A 19,071-nucleotide genomic window follows, 5' to 3' on the forward strand; every position below is an offset into this window, starting at 1 on the left:
TGAATACACAGGATTTTATGATAAGCCGTATCTAAACATCAGACTGTGATGGAACTCTGATATGTTAGAGCTGTTGTACAGAGCAATGGTTTAATGGCAGGAATGACTTCCTGTATCCGTCTGAAACATTTACAGACCTATATTGCTTACTGTAAAACCACTTATATTGAGAAGAAATTTTCCCAGAGTGTTCATCATAAAAAAACTCCTACATCTTCTGTGTAAAGTAGTAATATTTACAACATTGAATCCTTGAACTCTCAAGGTTCTTACGTTTTAACAATAGTTTCTTGTGTGATTAATTAAGTCATTACTTTGTAGAAAAATAAAACCTCAAATATCAGTATATACACATGTATACTGTGTTTTACTCAACACTGTGAATTTAAGGTTCTTACACAGCACATCTGAGAAAATAAGAGTTTATAAAAATTCTCACAACACATTTCTACCCAACATACTGCATGTACCACCATACTGAGAATGAACAACTGATTCCTCACTCCTATAACCTTGAATGGTTCATAAAACTTAATTGTCTGCCTAGTTCCGACAATAATAAAACAGCTGATAGCCAGGAAAATATTTGACAAGGTTCAACAAATCCTGTGTAACAGCTTTACACTTTCTGAATCTATTTAATCTGAATAAAGTGAATATCTGTTCTTAATTTGATGTATAAAATTCTTTCCTTCTTATAGCCTATGATGAGCCGTCTTTTTCATGCACAGAAATTTTGAGTTTTTGCTCTTTGCTGGAGGAAGTGTGCATATTACAGGACCACGGTCTTCTATGGAAGCCTATACCATTAACAACCCACACTCCTGTGTCTTGCCAAGAGCAGAGGTGGTATAACGGAACGGGAGGACAGACCAGTAAAGGAACCAGTACCGTCAATCTCCTGCAATAGTCTTTCGTCACTCTTTAACAAGACACACCAAGAACTCCTCCACTCGGTGCAACAACTCATCCCTGACCTGGAGAGAGAAATTCACTCTTTTCTGACTGAGAATCATGGCCACAAATAGAGCTGTATGCACAATGGTGGTGATAAACATGAGAAGACAATAGAATAGCAAGGAAAAAAGAAAATTCTTGAACCACAGTGCATGGTGATAGATTGACTTGTAGAAATAGAAATGTGTAACTCAGGGAAAATATAAAAGATAGAAGCTGAAGCTAATTTTATTGTGTTCCAATGAATGCTATTAAAGGGACAGTAAAGTTAATTTTAAGTGACATATATATTATTCATCATTATGAAAAATAGAAGAAAAAATAAATTTTATACGTGTAGCATCATTAGGTCAAAAAAAGCTTAAAATCTGCGCCGCAGCAGCTTCCGCATTCAGTGGTCACGTGGGCGTCATACGTGACTGGGGCCAAACATTGTTTAGCAGCCATAAGAAACAATGTAATTCTAGACGCGATTAACACCAAAAATATCATGGTTACCTGTGCGGTGAACGGTTGTGTCAACAGAACAGCAAAAAGACGCGACTTCCAAATAAATTCACTGTGGAATTAATAACTACAGTTGTTAATTCCACACAGTCCAATGGTAATAAATGGCGGTTAGCTCAATGCTAACATAATATGGACAATCCCATTGGCATGCGCGTTAGCATTTTTAGCGCGATACCTCCCCAGAAGGTATTCTAAAGAACGACAGGTCCTTGTCTTTTTGCTGTTCTGTTGACACAACCGTTCACAGCGCAGGTAACCATGATACTTTTGGTGTTAATCGCGTCTAGAATTGTACTGTTTCTTATGGCTGCTAAGCTATGTTTGACCCCAGTGACGTATGACGCCCATGTGATCACTGAATGTGGAAGTTGCTGCTGCGCAGGTTTTAAGCTTTTTTGACCAAACGCATGATGCTACACACATAAAATGTATTTTTTCATCTATTTTCCATTATGATGAATAACATATGTCACTTAAAATTAACTTTACTGTCCCTTTAAGGATATTTAGAAGATGGAGTATTGGTACTGTAATTTTTTGATTGAGTCACCACACTTCATACCTGGTGAACCAGCTCATGGGCAATAACACTGGCCACTCGCTGCTTGTTGTAGGCGGATGACTGGCTGTCATCATATAGCAGGTTTGTCTCCCGGTAGGTGATGAGGCCCCAGTTCTCCATAGCCCCGGTACCAAAGTCAGGGATGGCTATCTGATCTGGATCAAAATGCAAATATAACCATTCAACCTAGAGAATACTGTAGTTTATTTATTCTACAGCATAAAGTGCATCCATCTATGTATTTTCTTGCAAACCAGAAAATAAATATCTCATCTACAGCTGCTTTCCCACCTAGTAGGTCACATGTTTTCTGTGCCTATCCCAAGTTGTTGGGATACCCAGAGAGAACCCACGTAGACAACACACAAACTCGGCACAGAAAGGAATCAACCCTAGAACCTTGCTGTAAGGCAACATCGCTACCCACTGCACTATTGTGCCACCTGCTTACAGTACACTGAAGTACAATGTTCACACGAATGCTAACATAATGTTTGTTTTTGATCTTTCTGAGGTCAGTGTTTGGAATGACTGATTTTTTTTTATCTTAGCAATTCCTAAATAAAATTAAATAAAATGTGAAAACTTTAAATCAGAAAGGCATCATGGCAAATGAGACCCAATAAAACCCATTCAACTAGCATGCAAGATATCACCTTCTGATCAGGAGCACTGACCATTCACATAGTACAGAGGGTTCAGTATCTTGGTCATGGACATTTTGAAGTGTAGCAGTGACATAAGGATCAAACCAATAACAGTTGATAGGTGGACAACCACTCTACCTCCAAATCCACACTCCAGAAATGGTTCTCTGTTTCTGAGTTTAAATGAGACTGCTATGAATATTAAGAGTTAATTTACACATACCCAGTTTTGAGATGGAATATGACATACTGAAATATTCCTCAAAGTAATCAAAGATGACCTTAGTTGTGTCGGCTGCATATTTTGCAGTTCTTAACTGACTTGGCTGGGCGTAGATTCTCAACTACAGAGAGAGAGGAAAACAAAGCACACAGCGGTGACTATATATGTTAATGTGTATCTGTATATGTCATGCCAAATATTTTCTTAAATTTAAAAGTTACTGTTAATAGATTGAGGTTGACGCATAACTATAAACTCACAGGGATTCCACTAGCAGATGTTTTTTCCACATATTCAAACTGGTGCACAGCAAAACAGACTAGATAGGTACTCATTATAACAGACTTCTGGAAAATGGTCTTCACTCTATTGCCAGGCAGTCTGTGGATGCTCTGGAGGTGCAAAGAACAGATTAATGGGTTGATGTGGACGTCATTCAGATAATCCATAACTCCCAAAACAGAGTTACAAGGTTGAATTCAGCAGGTATATTGCAGTTGTTAGGGTTACGGATTGTAATCTATTGTGGGGTTATGAAAGGAAAGTAGTATCTTTGCAATGGAAGTGCTGATTCTATGTGTTCGTGATTCAAATCATACCTCTGGAGGCATGTTGGACAAAGCTCCATAGTTAGCAGCATGAGTGATAGAGATGTTGTAAGAGGCCTTCTTGTTGGGTTCATCAAAGCAGGGAAAGGATTTACGGGCGTCTGTTGGCTCATGATCAGTTGCAGCAATCTTTCTGATGAGGAAATGAAGAAATATGTTGCTTTATATGCTAACTTATATGGTCTGATCCAAATTGTTTTGCATTTACAATGTACAGCAACATAACGTCCTGCGTATGAATTTTGTCATCATGTAAATTTATTTTGTTTGTTGCTCTTGGCCCTATTGTTTTTGTTCTGTCATGATAGGATTTATTACATGATATGTTGTCTAAAAGGTAACAAATCATTATTGAAAAATTCAACTATTTGGCTACATGGCTTGTTTCTGCAACCTGCTTCTACGACTGGAAAGTATAAATCAAAATGTATAACATTTCAGTATGTCTTTATAAGAAACTAACAATCTACAATCAGTTATTTCGTCTTTCCTTTTTTTTCTTTGTCAATAATTGTGGTGTGTTTTCTGCATGTTAAAATGTAATAAAGAAACTCACTTGCTGACCCCGTTCTCGTTGTAGATTACCCTGTAGAATCCCACAACAGAACCATTGAGCCAACCTTGAAAGTCCAGGCTGATAACATACACCTCTCCTGGGCCAGTGATAGGTAGGTCTTCTGTGGCCTCCACTACTACATACTGCTGAGGCTGGTACTCAAAACAGGACTTTACTGACAGTTCCTTCTGCCCTTCCTGACTGTTCAGCATCATCAGTCTTGGCATGGTGCTGACAAATGTCTCCCTAATATGGAGCCACAGGTAACGGGTATGTTTGCTGACTTCCACATGGATATCCACAGTTCCAACATAGGTGTCATCATCCAGGTTTGGCTCCAGATGGAGATTGTAGTGGACCGGGTTCACATAGCTTGGCAGACGAAAATTCCTCCATTCCCCACTGGAGTCCATGGAGGGTGTGCAGGGCCCCCTTGTATCCGGTGGCAGCTGAGTAGGTTCTATTGTTGGAGATGGTGTGGGAGTGGTGGAGGTGGGTGTACTGGAAAGGCCAACACCAAGGCCTACTGCCACAGAGCAAACCACTACCATTCCACAGATGAAGACCACATGTTTAGTGCGGATGCAGTAAAGCTTCTGTTGTGTCTCCAAATCCATGTTGTCAACCATGACTTTGAAAAAGAATCTTTGGCCTAAGATACAAGTTGCTCCAGGTAAACGGATGTATAGCTGACCTAAATTCACAGCTTCAAGCTGTGGAGTTTTTCTGATTCACTGTGTGAGTGACTGGAAGGTTCGCCTCTGTGATGTCAAGTGATAGACAACAGGATTCCCTCTGTCATTAGTGCTGTTAACGCACCTCTTCTGTTAATGATTTACAAAATGCTTTTAATCCATCATCTAAAGTTCATCTTGTATGAGTGTTTCAGAAATGCTCCATGGTGTCCATGTGCAAATGCACAATAATGGAAATCACGACTCAGGGAATCATTTAAGAATATAGATAGATAGATAGATAGATAGATAGAGTCTAGTCTTTCTGTGGAGATACAGGATCATGCACTCAAAAACACCCAGTGACCTGAGACCTCACGGAATGAAGGATGTGAGGAAACTCCATTAAACAGCATGGAGCTTCTCCCGATCAAATGTAAGAGAGAAAATGAGGAAATATTAGAGAATGGAACTTGTGAAACACAGCTGTTGAACTTTTACACATAATGATGCCATTCATCTGAAGAATGCAGTTTATTGTTTTTATGTGACTGGCCTGAGCAAACATTTCATATCTATTGTTACTCCCCTGCACCTGCAGGGCCAAGGATAGTATCCAGCTCCAACCCTAACCCAGCTGAGTCACAATATACAATACATAATTCATTTGTAGTCTGATAATATTTCTGGTACTTGACTCTTCACAACTTGTTTTATACTGTAGAAATCCCATAGGCGTTGAATGTTATCTGTAGATTTAGATTTCAATAGGTTTCTCATCTCTTATTGCACGTATTTACAACTTATGGTACCAGCCTTGACCCCACGCTTCTTCCTTATAAGTTATCTTTATTGTCTCCAGAAGTTTCACAAAGATAAGGTACTCATAAATTTTGTACCTTCTTATCCTTGACCCTCTTAAGCATTTGTGAGAGAGGGAGAAAAATACCTCCCACACGTTAGAATATATAACCCAAGAAGTAAAATTTTAAATTATAAAAACATTACTTTCTACATCCAAGTATTGATCTAAATATTTTCTTATAACATAGCATCTCACACAAATTTCCCACTGGGGGACAATAAAGGTTTATTACTATTATTCTTATTATTATCTCCTCTGACAAACTTGAAGGGGTCCTATTATGAAAAACACATTTTTCAGGTCTCTACATATACACCCCCCCTCTCTTGGGTCTGGCCTTGGCGTGGTGATGGGGCTTGTGCGTTCCAGTGACCCGGGAGAGTGATACCGTCACCCATGGCTGGCTGGTCTCCAGGGTAGGTTCCAGACAAACAAAGACCCTAATGTGTCGGCACGCTGTGAGGTGGCAGCCCCACAAGCCGACTATCCTGCGGAGGGCTGACAACCCACCCAGGAGAAACCCTTTGTTACGAAACTGACCAGAAAAAGAAGCAGGATTGACCAATACGATAACGGACCCCAGCCTGCCCCCGACCAATGAATACGGATCAACCTTCGTCGTAGGACCCGTGTCGCCACGTGGAATGTCCGGTAACTCCTTCACCCCGGAGCTGCCACTCTGCTGTCCCGAGAGCTCAGCCGCTATAACATCACCTTGGCGGTTTCTGTGAAGTACGATGGCAAGGCAATGGCGAAACAACAGCAGGCGACCACTGCTACATCTGGAGCAGCCCCAAGAGATGGACAACCCTCTAATGGCGTGGCACTTGCCTTCCCAAAGGCCCTCCGTATGCCTCATCAGCTAGACCCCTCTGAGCGACAGACTGTTGTCGGCCCCCTTTCTCAACCACCATGGCAAGATGACAGTCATTGTTGCCTATGCTCCCACCGATGTTGCTGCTTGGGATGTGAAGGATGCCTTGGTCAAACCAACTTTTGGTCAAGCCTCACCACATGACATCACCATTATTTTCGCTGACGCCAATGCCAACAGTGATCGTCCACAGGCAAATCTGTCGGCACAACTTTTGCTGACAGGCTTACAATCGACAACGGTCATCGCCTTCTCCTTCCCTGCCAATACAACAACCTTTGCGTCGCTGACACCTGGTTTCCGCGGAAACGAATCCAACACTGGACATGGTACAGCCCAGATGGCAGAACCAGGAAAGCTTTGGACCACATCCTCAACGCCCACATCCTCAAAAGTGCAAACATGTTCAACAATGCTATTTTCCACTCAAAGCGACAGATAAATGAAATATATGTTCATTTCAGACTGAAACCAGTCAAGTCGTAAAATTGCAAGTCGTAAAATGCTATTATCACTCCAAATGAAACAAAAATTACTTGTAACACAGGTTTCCACAGCATATGTTCAAGTGAGTCCTTTGCCAGATTCAGTCCTTTTAGATGCATTTAGGACTGACAGAGCTGAAGAGAGCCAAAATGTCTATTTCAGACTGAAAAGTGCAAACATGTTCAATCATGCTATTTTCCACTCAAAGCGACAAATAAATGAAGTATTACACAGGTTTCATATTATACATGTAAAAAAAAAAGTCAGACGATAACTGCAAAAGTCGTTTTAGAAGCAATTCTGACTCAAATAACTGAAAGGAAGACAAAATGTTCATTTCAGACTGAAACCAGTGGAAACAAGTCGTAAAATGCTATTATCACTCCAAATGACACAAAAATTACTTGTTTTCACATATATGCTGTGGAAACCTGTGTTACAAGTGAGTCCTTTGCCAGATTCAGTCCTTTGAGATGCATTTAGGACTGACAAAGCTGAAGAGAGCCAAAATGTCTATTTCAGACTGAAAAGTGCAAACATGTTCAATCATGCTATTTTCCACTCAAAGCGACAAATAAATGAAGTATTACACAGGTTTCATATTATACATGTAAAAAAAAAAGTCAGACGATAACTGCAAAAGTCGTTTTAGAAGCAATTCTGACTCAAATAACTGAAAGGAAGACAAAGTGTTCATTTCAGACTAAAACCAGTGGAAACAAGTCGTAAAATGCTATTATCACTCCAAATGACACAAAAATTACTTGTTTTCACATATATGCTGTGGAAACCTGTGTTACAAGTGAGTCCTTTGCCAGATTCAGTCCTTTTAGATGCATTTAGGACTGACAAAGCTGAAGAGAGCCAAAATGTCTATTTCAGACTGAAAAGTGCAAACATGTTCAATCATGCTATTTTCCACTCAAAGCGACAAATAAATGCAATATAACACAGGTTTCATAGAATACATCTTAAAAAAAGTCAGACGATAACTGCAAAAGTCGTTTTAGAAGCAATTCTGACTCAAATAACTGAAAGGAAGACAAAATGTTCATTTCAGACTGAAACCAGTGGAAACAAGTCGTAAAATGCTATTATCACTCCAAATGACACAAAAGTTACTAGTAACACAGGTTTCCACAGCATATCCACAGCATATATGTGAAAACAAGTGAGTCCTTTGCCAGATTCAGTCCTTTTAGATGCATTTAGGACTGACAAAGCTGAAGAGAGCCCAAATGTCTATTTCAGACTGAAAAGTGCAAACATGTTCAATCATGCTATTTTCCACTCAAAGCGACAAATAAATGAAGTATTACACAGGTTTCATATTATACATGTAAAAAAAAAAGTCAGACGATAACTGCAAAAGTCGTTTTAGAAGCAATTCTGACTCAAATAACTGAAAGGAAGACAAAATGTTCATTTCAGACTGAAACCAGTGGAAACAAGTCGTAAAATGCTATTATCACTCCAAATGACACAAAAATTACTTGTTTTCACATATATGCTGTGGAAACCTGTGTTACAAGTGAGTCCTTTGCCAGATTCAGTCCTTTTAGATGCATTTAGGACTGACAAAGCTGAAGAGAGCCAAAATGTCTATTTCAGACTGAAAAGTGCAAACATGTTCAATCATGCTATTTTCCACTCAAAGCGACAAATAAATGAAGTATTACACAGGTTTCATATTATACATGTAAAAAAAAAAGTCAGACGATAACTGCAAAAGTCGTTTTAGAAGCAATTCTGACTCAAATAACTGAAAGGAAGACAAAATGTTCATTTCAGACTGAAACCAGTGGAAACAAGTCGTAAAATGCTATTATCACTCCAAATGACACAAAAATTACTTGTTTTCACATATATGCTGTGGAAACCTGTGTTACAAGTGAGTCCTTTGCCAGATTCAGTCCTTTTAGATGCATTTAGGACTGACAAAGCTGAAGAGAGCCCAAATGTCTATTTCAAACTGAAAAGTGCAAACATGTTCAATCATGCTTATTTTCCACTCAAAGCGACAAATAAATGCAATATAACACAGGTTTCATAGAATACATCTAAAAAAAAGTCAGACGATAACTGCAAAAGTCGTTTTAGAAGCAATTCTGACTCAAATAACTGAAAGGAAGACAAAGTGTTCATTTCAGACTAAAACCAGTGGAAACAAGTCGTAAAATGCTATTATCACTCCAAATGACACAAAAATTACTTGTAACACAGGTTTCCACAGCATATATGTGAAAACGAGTGAGTCCTTTGCCAGATTCAGTCCTTTTAGATGCATTTAGGACTGACAAAGCTGAAGAGAGCCCAAATGTCTATTTCAGACTGAAAAGTGCAAACATGTTCAATCATGCTATTTTCCACTCAAAGCGACAAATAAATGAAGTATTACACAGGTTTCATATTATACATGTAAAAAAAAAAGTCAGACGATAACTGCAAAAGTCGTTTTAGAAGCAATTCTGACTCAAATAACTGAAAGGAAGACAAAATGTTCATTTCAGACTGAAACCAGTGGAAACAAGTCGTAAAATGCTATTATCACTCCAAATGACACAAAAATTACTTGTTTTCACATATATGCTGTGGAAACCTGTGTTACAAGTGAGTCCTTTGCCAGATTCAGTCCTTTTAGATGCATTTAGGACTGACAAAGCTGAAGAGAGCCAAAATGTCTATTTCAGACTGAAAAGTGCAAACATGTTCAATCATGCTATTTTCCACTCAAAGCGACAAATAAATGAAGTATTACACAGGTTTCATATTATACATGTAAAAAAAAAAGTCAGACGATAACTGCAAAAGTCGTTTTAGAAGCAATTCTGACTCAAATAACTGAAAGGAAGACAAAATGTTCATTTCAGACTGAAACCAGTGGAAACAAGTCGTAAAATGCTATTATCACTCCAAATGACACAAAAATTACTTGTTTTCACATATATGCTGTGGAAACCTGTGTTACAAGTGAGTCCTTTGCCAGATTCAGTCCTTTTAGATGCATTTAGGACTGACAAAGCTGAAGAGAGCCCAAATGTCTATTTCAAACTGAAAAGTGCAAACATGTTCAATCATGCTTATTTTCCACTCAAAGCGACAAATAAATGCAATATAACACAGGTTTCATAGAATACATCTAAAAAAAAAGTCAGACGATAACTGCAAAAGTCGTTTTAGAAGCAATTCTGACTCAAATAACTGAAAGGAAGACAAAGTGTTCATTTCAGACTAAAACCAGTGGAAACAAGTCGTAAAATGCTATTATCACTCCAAATGACACAAAAATTACTTGTAACACAGGTTTCCACAGCATATATGTGAAAACGAGTGAGTCCTTTGCCAGATTCAGTCCTTTTAGATGCATTTAGGATTGACAAAGCTGAAGAGAGCCCAAATGTCTATTTCAGACTGAAAAGTGCAAACATGTTCAATCATGCTTATTTTCCACTCAAAGCGACAAATGAATGCAATATAACACAGGTTTCATAGAATACATCTAAAAAAAAGTCAGACGATAACTGCAAAAGTCGTTTTAGAAGCAATTCTGACTCAAATAACTGAAAGGAAGACAAAATGTTCATTTCAGACTGAAACCAGTGGAAACAAGTCGTAAAATGCTATTATCACTCCAAATGACACAAAAATTACTTGTTTTCACATATATGCTGTGGAAACCTGTGTTACAAGTGAGTCCTTTGCCAGATTCAGTCCTTTTAGATGCATTTAGGACTGACAAAGCTGAAGAGAGCCCAAATGTCTATTTCAGACTGAAAAGTGCAAACATGTTCAATCATGCTATTTTCCACTCAAAGCGACAAATAAATGAAGTATTACACAGGTTTCATATTATACATGTAAAAAAAAAGTCAGACGATAACTGCAAAAGTCGTTTTAGAAGCAATTCTGACTCAAATAACTGAAAGGAAGACAAAATGTTCATTTCAGACTGAAACCAGTGGAAACAAGTCGTAAAATGCTATTATCACTCCAAATGACACAAAAATTACTTGTTTTCACATATATGCTGTGGAAACCTGTGTTACAAGTGAGTCCTTTGCCAGATTCAGTCCTTTTAGATGCATTTAGGACTGACAAAGCTGAAGAGAGCCCAAATGTCTATTTCAAACTGAAAAGTGCAAACATGTTCAATCATGCTTATTTTCCACTCAAAGCGACAAATAAATGCAATATAACACAGGATTCATAGAATACATCCAAAAAAAAGTCAGACGATAACTGCAAAAGTCGTTTTAGAAGCAATTCTGACTCAAATAACTGAAAGGAAGACAAAGTGTTCATTTCAGACTAAAACCAGTGGAAACAAGTCGTAAAATGCTATTATCACTCCAAATGACACAAAAATTACTTGTTTTCACATATATGCTGTGGAAACCTGTGTTACAAGTGAGTCCTTTGCCAGATTCAGTCCTTTTAGATGCATTTAGGACTGACAAAGCTGAAGAGAGCCAAAATGTCTATTTCAGACTGAAAAGTGCAAACATGTTCAATCATGCTATTTTCCACTCAAAGCGACAAATAAATGAAGTATTACACAGGTTTCATATTATACATGTAAAAAAAAAAGTCAGACGATAACTGCAAAAGTCGTTTTAGAAGCAATTCTGACTCAAATAACTGAAAGGAAGACAAAATGTTCATTTCAGACTGAAACCAGTGGAAACAAGTCGTAAAATGCTATTATCACTCCAAATGACACAAAAATTATTTGTTTTCACATATATGCTGTGGAAACCTGTGTTACAAGTGAGTCCTTTGCCAGATTCAGTCCTTTTAGATGCATTTAGGACTGACAAAGCTGAAGAGAGCCCAAATGTCTATTTCAAACTGAAAAGTGCAAACATGTTCAATCATGCTTATTTTCCACTCAAAGCGACAAATAAATGCAATATAACACAGGTTTCATAGAATACATCTAAAAAAAAAGTCAGACGATAACTGCAAAAGTCGTTTTAGAAGCAATTCTGACTCAAATAACTGAAAGGAAGACAAAGTGTTCATTTCAGACTAAAACCAGTGGAAACAAGTCGTAAAATGCTATTATCACTCCAAATGACACAAAAATTACTTGTAACACAGGTTTCCACAGCATATATGTGAAAACGAGTGAGTCCTTTGCCAGATTCAGTCCTTTTAGATGCATTTAGGATTGACAAAGCTGAAGAGAGCCCAAATGTCTATTTCAGACTGAAAAGTGCAAACATGTTCAATCATGCTTATTTTCCACTCAAAGCGACAAATGAATGCAATATAACACAGGTTTCATAGAATACATCTAAAAAAAAGTCAGACGATAACTGCAAAAGTCGTTTTAGAAGCAATTCTGACTCAAATAACTGAAAGGAAGACAAAATGTTCATTTCAGACTGAAACCAGTGGAAACAAGTCGTAAAATGCTATTATCACTCCAAATGACACAAAAATTACTTGTTTTCACATATATGCTGTGGAAACCTGTGTTACAAGTGAGTCCTTTGCCAGATTCAGTCCTTTTAGATGCATTTAGGACTGACAAAGCTGAAGAGAGCCCAAATGTCTATTTCAGACTGAAAAGTGCAAACATGTTCAATCATGCTATTTTCCACTCAAAGCGACAAATAAATGAAGTATTACACAGGTTTCATATTATACATGTAAAAAAAAAGTCAGACGATAACTGCAAAAGTCGTTTTAGAAGCAATTCTGACTCAAATAACTGAAAGGAAGACAAAATGTTCATTTCAGACTGAAACCAGTGGAAACAAGTCGTAAAATGCTATTATCACTCCAAATGACACAAAAATTACTTGTTTTCACATATATGCTGTGGAAACCTGTGTTACAAGTGAGTCCTTTGCCAGATTCAGTCCTTTTAGATGCATTTAGGACTGACAAAGCTGAAGAGAGCCCAAATGTCTATTTCAAACTGAAAAGTGCAAACATGTTCAATCATGCTTATTTTCCACTCAAAGCGACAAATAAATGCAATATAACACAGGATTCATAGAATACATCTAAAAAAAAGTCAGACGATAACTGCAAAAGTCGTTTTAGAAGCAATTCTGACTCAAATAACTGAAAGGAAGACAAAGTGTTCATTTCAGACTAAAACCAGTGGAAACAAGTCGTAAAATGCTATTATCACTCCAAATGACACAAAAATTACTTGTAACACAGGTTTCCACAGCATATATGTGAAAACGAGTGAGTCCTTTGCCAGATTCAGTCCTTTTAGATGCATTTAGGACTGACAAAGCTGAAGAGAGCCCAAATGTCTATTTCAGACTGAAAAGTGCAAACATGTTCAATCATGCTATTTTCCACTCAAAGCGACAAATAAATGAAGTATTACACAGGTTTCATATTATACATGTAAAAAAAAAAGTCAGACGATAACTGCAAAAGTCGTTTTAGAAGCAATTCTGACTCAAATAACTGAAAGGAAGACAAAATGTTCATTTCAGACTGAAACCAGTGGAAACAAGTCGTAAAATGCTATTATCACTCCAAATGACACAAAAATTACTTGTTTTCACATATATGCTGTGGAAACCTGTGTTACAAGTGAGTCCTTTGCCAGATTCAGTCCTTTTAGATGCATTTAGGACTGACAAAGCTGGAGAGCCCAAATGTCTATTTCAGACTGAAAAGTGCAAACATGTTCAATCATGCTATTTTCCACTCAAAGCGACAAATAAATGAAGTATTACACAGGTTTCATATTATACATGTAAAAAAAAAAGTCAGACGATAACTGCAAAAGTCGTTTTAGAAGCAATTCTGACTCAAATAACTGAAAGGAAGACAAAATGTTCATTTCAGACTGAAACCAGTGGAAACAAGTCGTAAAATGCTATTATCACTCCAAATGACACAAAAATTACTTGTTTTCACATATATGCTGTGGAAACCTGTGTTACAAGTGAGTCCTTTGCCAGATTCAGTCCTTTTAGATGCATTTAGGACTGACAAAGCTGAAGAGAGCCCAAATGTCTATTTCAAACTGAAAAGTGCAAACATGTTCAATCATGCTTATTTTCCACTCAAAGCGACAAATAAATGCAATATAACACAGGTTTCATAGAATACATCTAAAAAAAAGTCAGACGATAACTGCAAAAGTCGTTTTAGAAGCAATTCTGACTCAAATAACTGAAAGGAAGACAAAGTGTTCATTTCAGACTAAAACCAGTGGAAACAAGTCGTAAAATGCTATTATCACTCCAAATGACACAAAAATTACTTGTAACACAGGTTTCCACAGCATATATGTGAAAACGAGTGAGTCCTTTGCCAGATTCAGTCCTTTTAGATGCATTTAGGACTGACAAAGCTGAAGAGAGCCCAAATGTCTATTTCAGACTGAAAAGTGCAAACATGTTCAATCATGCTTATTTTCCACTCAAAGCGACAAATGAATGCAATATAACACAGGTTTCATAGAATACATCTAAAAAAAAGTCAGACGATAACTGCAAAAGTCGTTTTAGAAGCAATTCTGACTCAAATAACTGAAAGGAAGACAAAGTGTTCATTTCAGACTGAAACCAGTGGAAACAAGTCGTAAAATGCTATTATCACTCCAAATGACACAAAAATTACTTGTTTTCACATATATGCTGTGGAAACCTGTGTTACAAGTGAGTCCTTTGCCAGATTCAGTCCTTTTAGATGCATTTAGGACTGACAAAGCTGAAGAGAGCCCAAATGTCTATTTCAAACTGAAAAGTGCAAACATGTTCAATCATGCTTATTTTCCACTCAAAGCGACAAATAAATGCAATATAACACAGGTTTCATAGAATACATCTAAAAAAAAAGTCAGACGATAACTGCAAAAGTCGTTTTAGAAGCAATTCTGACTCAAATAACTGAAAGGAAGACAAAATGTTCATTTCAGACTGAAACCAGTGGAAACAAGTCGTAAAATGCTATTATCACTCCAAATGACACAAAAATTACTTGTTTTCACATATATGCTGTGGAAACCTGTGTTACAAGTGAGTCCTTTGCCAGATTCAGTCCTTTTAGATGCATTTAGGACTGACAAAGCTGAAGAGAGCCCAAATGTCTATTTCAAACTGAAAAGTGCAAACATGTTCAATCATGCTTATTTTCCACTCAAAGCGACAAATAAATGCAATATAACACAGGTTTCATAGAATACATCTAAAAAAAAAGTCAGACGATAACTGCAAAAGTCGTTTTAGAAGCAATTCTGACTCAAATAACTGAAAGGAAGACAAAGTGTTCATTTCAGACTAAAACCAGTGGAAACAAGTCGTAAAATGCTATTATCACTCCAAATGACACAAAAATTACTTGTAACACAGGTTTCCACAGCATATATGTGAAAACGAGTGAGTCCTTTGCCAGATTCAGTCCTTTTAGATGCATTTAGGATTGACAAAGCTGAAGAGAGCCCAAATGTCTATTTCAGACTGAAAAGTGCAAACATGTTCAATCATGCTTATTTTCCACTCAAAGCGACAAATGAATGCAATATAACACAGGTTTCATAGAATACATCTAAAAAAAAGTCAGACGATAACTGCAAAAGTCGTTTTAGAAGCAATTCTGACTCAAATAACTGAAAGGAAGACAAAATGTTCATTTCAGACTGAAACCAGTGGAAACAAGTCGTAAAATGCTATTATCACTCCAAATGACACAAAAATTACTTGTTTTCACATATATGCTGTGGAAACCTGTGTTACAAGTGAGTCCTTTGCCAGATTCAGTCCTTTTAGATGCATTTAGGACTGACAAAGCTGAAGAGAGCCCAAATGTCTATTTCAGACTGAAAAGTGCAAACATGTTCAATCATGCTATTTTCCACTCAAAGCGACAAATAAATGAAGTATTACACAGGTTTCATATTATACATGTAAAAAAAAAGTCAGACGATAACTGCAAAAGTCGTTTTAGAAGCAATTCTGACTCAAATAACTGAAAGGAAGACAAAATGTTCATTTCAGACTGAAACCAGTGGAAACAAGTCGTAAAATGCTATTATCACTCCAAATGACACAAAAATTACTTGTTTTCACATATATGCTGTGGAAACCTGTGTTACAAGTGAGTCCTTTGCCAGATTCAGTCCTTTTAGATGCATTTAGGACTGACAAAGCTGAAGAGAGCCCAAATGTCTATTTCAAACTGAAAAGTGCAAACATGTTCAATCATGCTTATTTTCCACTCAAAGCGACAAATAAATGCAATATAACACAGGATTCATAGAATACATCTAAAAAAAAGTCAGACGATAACTGCAAAAGTCGTTTTAGAAGCAATTCTGACTCAAATAACTGAAAGGAAGACAAAGTGTTCATTTCAGACTAAAACCAGTGGAAACAAGTCGTAAAATGCTATTATCACTCCAAATGACACAAAAATTACTTGTAACACAGGTTTCCACAGCATATATGTGAAAACGAGTGAGTCCTTTGCCAGATTCAGTCCTTTTAGATGCATTTAGGACTGACAAAGCTGAAGAGAGCCCAAATGTCTATTTCAGACTGAAAAGTGCAAACATGTTCAATCATGCTATTTTCCACTCAAAGCGACAAATAAATGAAGTATTACACAGGTTTCATATTATACATGTAAAAAAAAAGTCAGACGATAACTGCAAAAGTCGTTTTAAAAGCAATTCTGACTCAAATAACTGAAAGGAAGACAAAATGTTCATTTCAGACTGAAACCAGTGGAAACAAGTCGTAAAATGCTATTATCACTCCAAATGACACAAAAATTACTTGTTTTCACATATATGCTGTGGAAACCTGTGTTACAAGTGAGTCCTTTGCCAGATTCAGTCCTTTTAGATGCATTTAGGACTGACAAAGCTGAAGAGAGCCCAAATGTCTATTTCAAACTGAAAAGTGCAAACATGTTCAATCATGCTTATTTTCCACTCAAAGCGACAAATAAATGCAATATAACACAGGATTCATAGAATACATCCAAAAAAAAGTCAGACGATAACTGCAAAAGTCGTTTTAGAAGCAATTCTGACTCAAATAACTGAAAGGAAGACAAAGTGTTCATTTCAGACTAAAACCAGTGGAAACAAGTCGTAAAATGCTATTATCACTCCAAATGACACAAAAATTACTTGTAACACAGGTTTCCACAGCATATATGTGAAAACGAGTGAGTCCTTTGCCAGATTTAGTCCTTTTAGATGCATTTAGGACTGACAAAGCTGAAGAGAGCCCAAATGTCTATTTCAGACTGAAAAGTGCAAACATGTTCAATCATGCTATTTTCCACTCAAAGCGACAATAAATGAAGTATTACACAGGTTTCATATTATACATGTAAAAAAAAAAGTCAGACGATAACTGCAAAAGTCGTTTTAGAAGCAATTCTGACTCAAATAACTGAAAGGAAGACAAAATGTTCATTTCAGACTGAAACCAGTGGAAACAAGTCGTAAAATGCTATTATCACTCCAAATGACACAAAAATTACTTGTTTTCACATATATGCTGTGGAAACCTGTGTTACAAGTGAGTCCTTTGCCAGATTCAGTCCTTTTAGATGCATTTAGGACTGACAAAGCTGAAGAGAGCCAAAATGTCTATTTCAGACTGAAAAGTGCAAACATGTTCAATCATGCTATTTTCCACTCAAAGCGACAAATAAATGAAGTATTACACAGGTTTCATATTATACATGTAAAAAAAAAAAGTCAGACGATAACTGCAAAAGTCGTTTTAGAAGCAATTCTGACTCAAATAACTGAAAGGAAGACAAAATGTTCATTTCAGACTGAAACCAGTGAAACAAGTCGTAAAATGCTATATCACTCCAAATGACACAAAAATTACTTGTTTTCACATATATGCCTGTGGAAACCTGTGTTACAAGTGAGTCCTTTGCCAGATTCAGTCCTTTTAGATGCATTTAGGACTGACAAAGCTGAAGAAGCCCAAATGTCTATTTCAAACTGAAAAGTGCAAACATGTTCAATCATGCTTATTTTCCACTCAAAGCGACAAATAAATGCAATATAACACAGGTTTCATAGAATACATCTAAAAAAAAGTCAGACGATAACTGCAAAAGTCGTTTTAGAAGCAATTCTGACTCAAATAACTGAAAGGAAGACAAAGTGTTCATTTCAGACTAAAACCAGTGGAAACAAGTCGTAAAATGCTATTATCACTCCAAATGACACAAAAATTACTTGTAACACAGGTTTCCACAGCATATATGTGAAAACGAGTGAGTCCTTTGCCAGATTCAGTCCTTTTAGATGCATTTAGGATTGACAAAGCTGAAGAGAGCCCAAATGTCTATTTCAGACTGAAAAGTGCAAACATGTTCAATCATGCTTATTTTCCACTCAAAGCGACAAATGAATGCAATATAACACAGGTTTCATAGAATACATCTAAAAAAAAGTCAGACGATAACTGCAAAAGTCGTTTTAGAAGCAATTCTGACTCAAATAACTGAAAGGAAGACAAAATGTTCATTTCAGACTGAAACCAGTGGAAACAAGTCGTAAAATGCTATTATCACTCCAAATGACACAAAAATTACTTGTTTTTCACATATATGCTGTGGAAACCTGTGTTACAAGTGAGTCCTTTGCCAGATTCAGTCCTTTTAGATGCATTTAGGACTGACAAAGCTGAAGAGAGCCCAAATGTCTATTTCAGACTGAAAAGTGCAAACATGTTCAATCATGCTATTTTCCACTCAAAGCGACAAATAAATGAAGTATTACACAGGTTTCATATTATACATGTAAAAAAAAAAGTCAGACGATAACTGCAAAAGTCGTTTTAGAAGCAATTCTGACTCAAATAACTGAAAGGAAGACAAAATGTTCATTTCAGACTGAAACCAGTGAAACAAGTCGTAAAATGCTATTATCACTCCAAATGACACAAAAATTACTTGTTTTCACATATATGCTGTGGAAACCTGTGTTACAAGTGAGTCCTTTGCCAGATTCAGTCCTTTTAGATGCATTTAGGACTGACAAAGCTGAAGAGAGCCCAAATGTCTATTTCAAACTGAAAAGTGCAAACATGTTCAATCATGCTTATTTTCCACTCAAAGCGACAAATAAATGCAATATAACACAGGATTC

The 19,071-nt window shown here is 36.9% G+C and overlaps 1 protein-coding gene across 1 annotated transcript in view; it reads right to left on the minus strand.

Annotated features, from left to right (window-relative positions):
- enpep (glutamyl aminopeptidase) overlaps positions 1 to 4,692 on the minus strand; it is a 79,933-nt gene extending 75,241 nt beyond the window's left edge. The window contains exons 1-5 of the mRNA XM_068339716.1: positions 4,064 to 4,692; positions 3,499 to 3,640; positions 3,160 to 3,291; positions 2,900 to 3,020; positions 2,030 to 2,184 (exon numbers count right to left, since the gene is read on the minus strand). Of these exons, the coding sequence (XP_068195817.1) occupies positions 2,030 to 2,184; positions 2,900 to 3,020; positions 3,160 to 3,291; positions 3,499 to 3,640; positions 4,064 to 4,692 (1,179 nt within the window). The remainder of the gene's footprint in view (positions 1 to 2,029; positions 2,185 to 2,899; positions 3,021 to 3,159; positions 3,292 to 3,498; positions 3,641 to 4,063) is intronic.
- Between the last annotated feature and the right edge of the window lie 14,379 nt (positions 4,693 to 19,071).

This window comes from Antennarius striatus, chromosome 17, assembly GCF_040054535.1.
Source record: "Antennarius striatus isolate MH-2024 chromosome 17, ASM4005453v1, whole genome shotgun sequence".
Classification (NCBI taxonomy): domain Eukaryota; kingdom Metazoa; phylum Chordata; class Actinopteri; order Lophiiformes; family Antennariidae; genus Antennarius; species Antennarius striatus.